This window comes from Centroberyx gerrardi, chromosome 6 (genome assembly GCF_048128805.1).
Source record: "Centroberyx gerrardi isolate f3 chromosome 6, fCenGer3.hap1.cur.20231027, whole genome shotgun sequence".
NCBI lineage: Eukaryota > Metazoa > Chordata > Actinopteri > Beryciformes > Berycidae > Centroberyx > Centroberyx gerrardi.
Window position 1 is genome coordinate 24894595 of NC_136002.1, and position 7465 is coordinate 24902059.

The 7465-nt window shown below is 36.8% G+C and overlaps 1 protein-coding gene across 1 annotated transcript; it reads left to right on the forward strand.

Annotated features, from left to right (window-relative positions):
- The first annotated feature begins 4671 nt into the window (after positions 1–4671).
- LOC139931767 (olfactory receptor 52E8-like) lies at positions 4672–5640 on the forward strand. Its single transcript, XM_071925365.2, has one exon. The coding sequence runs from the start codon at positions 4672–4674 to the stop codon at positions 5638–5640; it is 969 nt and encodes a 322-aa protein (XP_071781466.1).
- Positions 5641–7465: the final 1825 nt, after the last annotated feature.

Sequence of the window (7465 nt, forward strand, 5' to 3'; positions counted from 1 at the left end):
TTGTTCTATAAACAACTCACGTTGTACTGTGAGGAACATTAATGTACCATAGACGAGTACTTGTGTCCCTTTTTTTGAGTGTAGATGTAGGCTACTGTTGCCAAATCGAAGCTTCTCAGCGGCTCTCCGTGGATAACTTAATCTCCAACATATATTTAAGCGACATTGATTCATGTACCCTCTATTTTCTTAACTGACATGGTGATAAATGACTACAATAAGAAAGCTATTATTTATATAGATTTATATGGCTAAAATACAGAACAGACGGATGCGTAGTAGTCCGTCAAAAATAGAAGTCATGCATCTCCAGAGTTGCAGCTCCGATCCTGTTAAAAAGCTCAACCTTTTTCTGATAAACGTTTGAACTGAGACATTTAATACTGGTAATGCTTTGGAAGTGTTTTGTATGGTGTTTTGTATGGTGTTGATTTAATAAGCTATTCGAAATTGATCAAACACAATAGGTTTTTATGTAAAAAAAAACAGGTCGGGCTCGGGCTGAGAATTCTCATAAGCCTTAGGGCCTGGGCCGGGCTCGGGCCTAAATTTGAGGCCCGTGCAGGGCTCTACTAAGAGGTATGGGTGGCTAACTAAAATTCTAAACATGTTCTGTAAATAATAAACTATGTTTATTATTTTAAAAAAATCAGGACTACATTATTGTTATCCTGAGACAAAGTTCAAATTCATGAAATGTGAACAGTATGGAAACTTTAACATTTCGATGGCGCAAGAAGACTTACAAAGTGACTGACAGAAGCAAGAGCATTCTTATGTTCTGTTACTCAAAGCACGATTTTTGGTATTGATAGTGGCAACACAGAAGCAAACAAATGCACAATTTAGCCAGTTCCCCCTCTGTAAAAGCAAACTAGTGGACTGAATTAAGCTTTTATTAGATTCCAGAGACAACTTAATAAGAGCCACATGGCATACTGTACGAGCTTTGCCACTTAAAACTCAAGTAGCCTACCTTTAGGAAAACTACAACAATGGCTAATGTTAATCACATTGTCATGTTTTACCTATAGATACAGGGCCAACCAAATATTCCATTACTGAAAGCAACCAACACATCCTAGAGCAAGGTCCTATGCATGCAAAGTGAGGGATTAACAAAGGTGATAGCCTACTTCATTTAAGATTTGTGCCTTCACAACACAGTGAACCAGGCTTTCACAACTGACTGATAAATGTTTAGAACATCCCACAGTTACAGAAATAGTATAGGCCTACAGCAAGTCAAGTAAAAGATGCTATACTATCGACAGACCTCTAACCCAGAGGTCTAGCAGCTCAAGATACGCTAACCAACTTTACCCAATACCGTTTAGCCGCTTATAACAACAGGTTGTTTGTGAGCATATTGCTTGACAGATATTTATTTATGCGCAAAGAAGCTGCGGCAAGCTAACGTTTACTACGTTGCATCAACACAAAATCTTAGCTAGCTAGCTTGTGTGGCTAACGTTACCTGACCAACAAATGTAAGGCCAACTCCACATCGGTCTTGAAGTTTTTCAGAGTCCTAAGCTCCCTCCAGCTTTGAAATGCTGCAGCAATGTTCACTCTGGTTTTGGAGTGGGCTTTGTCATTGGCCTTTTTGACTTCAGAACGAGGCTTTTTAGGCTTCATTGCAGAGGTGTCTTGCAAAGATGGTCGTTGGGAGCTGTACCTTCCATGCGCAGTTGCACAAATGAAACTGAAAGTTCAGAACGGTCGTTCGGCTTATATTGAAATGCCGGGAGGTGTGGATCATTTCCACCAAAACAGAGAGCACGGGCCGGACTGTTTGTTTAGAAAGCTTGAAATCTTAGCAGCCGTAACAGTGAAGAGACTGGCATTGATCAACAACACTTGCGAACCCCCGCTGACATATTATGGTCATTTAGTGCAACGAGCCAGTAAAATATTATTGATTGTTCCTTTAAAGACACAATGAAATGAAAAATGACTTACTCACCTTGTTAGCTAATTTTACTTCCTACAATACACCTATTTAACAATAAATTCCAAACATTTTACAAAATTTGTATTTTCTTGTTTTTTTTTATATCACAATTCCATTACTCTTACTTCCTGGAAAACAGTGTATCTTTAATGGTGACCTCACAGTATAAATATATATAAAATAAATAAATAAAAATTCCAACCAATAAAACCATCACAGATTTTTTAACACTCCCGCCCCTCCGCCCCTCCCATCAAATAAAATGGCCTTTCTCGCCCAAACTGATATTCCATTGGTTTACACTTTTAAATGATCCCTCCCCACATTATGTTCTGCCCCAATATCTTGTTTCAACAGGAAATACATCAAAATAGGAGGCAAAATGTTCTTGAAATGCTGTTTCATTGGGACTTTAAAGCTGCCTTAGCATCAGCCTGTAGTTGTAGGCCTACACTTACGGCAAAACTAACTCCTAAATCAATTTCCAAGCGAGTATTCTTTACAAGAGAGACGTCAGTGGTGCAATGACTGATAGGCAAAAATACAAACCTCTATTGGAAGTAGGCTAAATACAATTTGCAAGCATTGGTAGCCATGAGGTAGGTCAGTTCAAAGTTTCAGAGAAAGCAGTGGTATAATCTCTGAGGAAGAGGGAATATCTCTGAATATCAGTGTGTAAATATTTAATTCCTATATCCTAGGACAGCGGAGTCTGTATTAGTGGCCAGACATCACTGTCTCCTACAAGCTAAAGAACAAGAGACAAAATATCTTCTCAGCTGGTAATCTATGAAGTTATACACTGAAGTTTACATCAACAGTAAACTGGAAGAAAGGTGACTAAGACAGCAAATGTGAATATTTGTGTAAGGGTGCATTTAAGACCAATTTTGTACACTGTCAGAAAGTAAGCTAGCTCCTTACTGCACGGTACAACACCACAGATGTTTGGCTGGCTGGAGCCTGTTGTTTCAAGCTCTGGGTGAGAGAGACTGAAGAATAACATATGTGAATCCTTAAATTTAGGGGCATTCCTCTTTAATTTGTTGAGTCGATACAAAGTGATCGTTACCATTGGAGATGAGGAAAAACACAACAATGTAGTTAAGATCTTTTAAGAAGAGCTGAAAAACCTCTGCAGATATATATAACAGTGCTGATAATAGTCTGCATGCAGTCACTGCAATCAGCAGATAATTAGACTAGAATAGATAGAATCAATGGTATGCATGATTGGACTGAGTAAAACTACATTAACTCCGGACTTGGGGTATCTCTATGAAAGAAATTCAAAATCCATAATAGTCGAGGCAAAGCTCTCAAAAGACTAAAGTTGTTTTCTTTATGACTACATTTTATTTGTCCAATATTTATTGTTCCAAGGTGTAATTTACATCATCACTCAAGATACAGTGCCACTGTAATATTTAAGAGGAATGTACATTAATGTTACAGGACACATCACCAAGATGAAAGGGCATTTGAAAATGTAGATCAATCATTTCTGCATAACAACTAGATTGATTGAGACTTAGTGTGAAAAGTCAGGAAATACATAAATTAGGCCAGTAGGCGGTAGTCATAGAGGGTGTCAGCTAGACCCCCACCAGCATGCAGGCACATTTGAATTTTTAAATTCAAATGCACTGCAAAAACTTTGGGCAAGGCAGTACAAAAAATGATGTATTCCAAATCATATACTATTGTCTATTGGATTATATTTCTATCCTGATTGCTTTAGTTCAGTAGTTTTGAAATGTCATTTAATTAATAAATTAATTTGGGCAATCAAAACCTATTTCATTTTATCACAAAAGGGCTTTGAATGTTTGACCATTGCAGCAAAAGGTTGATGTAGAGGTTGTAGAGAATATTATCCATCTGTAGATATTATTCTAATTCTCAAAATTTGTACTGTTCAGATGGACTATCACAACAAACTGTTAGAGCTCTGCTCCACTGTTAATAGGCTTTATTATTAATCGAAATATGTACAATATAAAATATTGGAAATAATAAAAACATGGAAGACTCTTGTCATTGTATGATGGGAGTTGGAGTTTGCAACAAGTTTATTGTCTATTTATAAGTACAGCTTCAACAATCTGCCTGTCAATAGGATTGGGGTTTGAAATGCAGAAGATGATATTCAAAAATGCATTAATATGTGTTTTAATAAACCACTTTCTATACTGCAGTGCATTTTGTTTTGACTCCACTAACAATTCTCACACAATCTAATGATTTGTGTGCTTAAACATCAAAGTTTTCCCTGTTTATGAAGGTGTTTGACTATTATTTTATCACACACACAAAGGTTGTCCTTAGTGGAATTCACTTGAGTATTTGCTCCTTTGAGATTGAGTCAGAAATTAAAAAAAAACATCAACACGGTGAGAAGAATTTATAAGGCGTCAAGAGTTTAGAGATTGTTTCTGAAGGTAGGACACACTCTGTTCAAGTCAGCAGAGGAGGATTTCCTCTGATGAAAATGCCAAACTGCTTGATTACATTTTTCTGTTTGATTATTTTCCGACAGGGAGAAATTTTGTGAAAATTAGAAGACCAGATCATTCATTTTCTTGGGAGATGATAAAGACTGAGCAAAACAGGGGATTTGGTTGCAGACAAACAAAAGAAAATAATTTCCAGAATAATACCTGTTTGTACTAGTGTAGATTTGGAAAAATGTGTTTGAAGTGAAGTAGCAAACGATTATGATTTACACCAATATAACAACTATAAAGGACTTCCGCGTCATTGGATTCCCTGGACTTCTGCCGCAGTACCATGGACCGGTGTCGGCCCTTCTTCTCCTCACTTTCCTATCTATTGTTTTAGGCAATGTCTTCATTTTAGTTTTTGTTAGCTGTGAAAGGTGTCTTCATAAGCCAACATACATTATTTTTTGTCACCTTGCTTTGACGGACATTGGCTTTGGGTTTGCAACTCTGCCTAAGGTCATCGCCAGATATTGGTGGGATGACAAGATTGTATCGTTTGGTGCCTGCTTCACTCAGATGTACTTTGTTCATTCCTTAGGAGCCATTCATTCACTCATTCTGCTGATGATGGCCATTGATCGTTTTACTGCCATATGTATTCCACTGCGGTACCCAGCTTTAATTACAAATAAGATTATTTCAATTGTTTGTGGGATGTTTTGGATTGTGACATTCATCAGGATGCTCGTGGTTCTGGTCCACGCTCTCAGTTTATCTTACTGTAATTCCAACATCATTGCGCAATGCTATTGCGATCGCATCTCAGTAGTCAGACTGGCATGCAAAAAGGACAAATACATTGAAGATGTGGCATTTGGTTTTTCAATGTTCAGTCTATTGGTTCCTCTTACAGTCATCATTTTTTCATATTTTGCTGTTATCATATCTGTTGTGAAAATTTCCAGCTCAGAGGGGCGCTACAGGGCTTTGTCCACCTGCGCCCCGCAGATCTTCATAACATGCCTTTACTACATACCAAGATGTTTTGCTTATCTGGCATATTTTTTGGGATTTAAATTCCCAAATGCAGACATACGCATTGTTGTGATAATGTTATACAGTCTTCTCCCTGCTGCAGTTAATCCACTTATATATTGTTTTAAAACTAAGGACATCAAGGAAGCACTTATGAAAAAACTGAAAAGCACAAAAATTGGATTTGAGAAAAAGGTCTCCTACTAAATGTCAATAGACTGATGTGCAGTCAGAATGATAGTGATTTAAAGTGAGTTAAATATGCCAATATAAAATTATGATCAAGCTTCAGTCATTTTTACATTGCAATGAATATGCAGAGTAAAATTGAGAAAGAACGAAGCAAAGTGTTGAGTAGAGTCAAACTGCTCATAAATTAAGTCAAACATGTTGGCTTGCTCTCACCCTCTTGCAGTTTTCAGGTGTGAATCCATCTTGTATCTCTCTATCATTTTCTGACTGTAAAACCATGGAGGTCTGCACACTTTACTGCAAAATAAAAATCCCTGAGCATAACATGTGCCTTTTTGTTGTTGCCGGCAACTAAATCAACAAGTCAGTAACAAGACTGTAATAAGTGGGTTGTATTTGTTGAAACTTACAGTTATCTTCACTCTGTGCATAATAGCTCTTTTGATATGATGCCACCCCCCACTTACAACATGTTACCTTTCTCACTCACCAGTGGAGTGCTGCAGGGTTCCAGCTGTTTTGAGAAAATAATCTTCTTGTACATTTGCAGAACATTTTCAATCAAATTGCACATGGATATATTCAGTCCAGATAAAGTCCCCCATTACATTTTATTTGTTTACTCAGTAACACTTACCTTTACAGTGGCCTTATTCCTGTCGATTAACCTGTGTATTAGTATTCTAAACATGAAATAACACAGTGGAAGTATTTAATTAAAATCGCCCCTATACATAATGAATGGCACAAGGATAGGACACTTTGTACTTACATTGTGTTTATTAACAGCTTTGTACACATGCATTAGGGAGATTTTCATTAAATACTATCAGAATATTTGGTACTTACAATATTTTTACAGAGGCTAATATACAGGCCATTGGGAAAGGTATTCGCATTTGCTCAAGGTCCATGTATTTTCCCTGACTGGAAAACTACTTTTTAAATGTTCCGATTTTTCAGAATGCATGGGAAACCTCATAACTCTGAAGTAGGGTGCCCTTCTAAACTAAATCATTAAATCACTAAATCATCCATCTAAGTATAGTGGAGTGCTATAGATCTGATTGTAACCTTACATTTGTCCACTAGATAGAGCCAAACCATTATGGCATGTGAAATAAAAACAAAGCCTCAATTAAAACTGTGGATTCAAGTCCACTTATACCTCCACTTTTAAGTCAGACAGTGAAGAATTTTTTGGGGGTGAAACCATCATAACTCTGGGGTCCTTTTGAATGTTATTGATTTTATTTTTTGTCAATAGTGGCTTAACCTCACCCCCTTGTCTCCTGCAAACAGGGCATCTCCAAACTTCCCTTTTTATCTAGGTTTTAGAAAATGTTAAGTTGTCGTAACCCAAATGATATCCTTTATGAGTTAAAATAATATCTTTGAGACATTTTAAACTGGTTTTAGATTACTTTATAGCACAGAGACTGCATGAGAATGTTTGATTTTAATTCTTTAGGATTTCAGTCTATAGTGCTTTATTAGAGACTGAGTGGGTCATAGTTCTTCATTGATTCGACTCCTATCTTCCCATATTAGAATGACAAGAATGTTTTTAACATTGTAAACTCATCTTTATCCACAGCAGACATGGCGTCACACTTGCACAGGGTTAAATTTCTGTTTTATTCTCCATTTATATGCTTCAACTTGGACGTATTATCCCCAAACAACTTAAATTTTCACTGTTCTACCAACAGCACACAGTTATATCTGGCTATAAAACGGTCAAGACATTAACAGTCTAGCCACTCTCATAAACGGCCTCACAGACATAAAGTGCTTAATAGCACAGAATTTTCTATCAAATCAAAATAAATCAAATAAA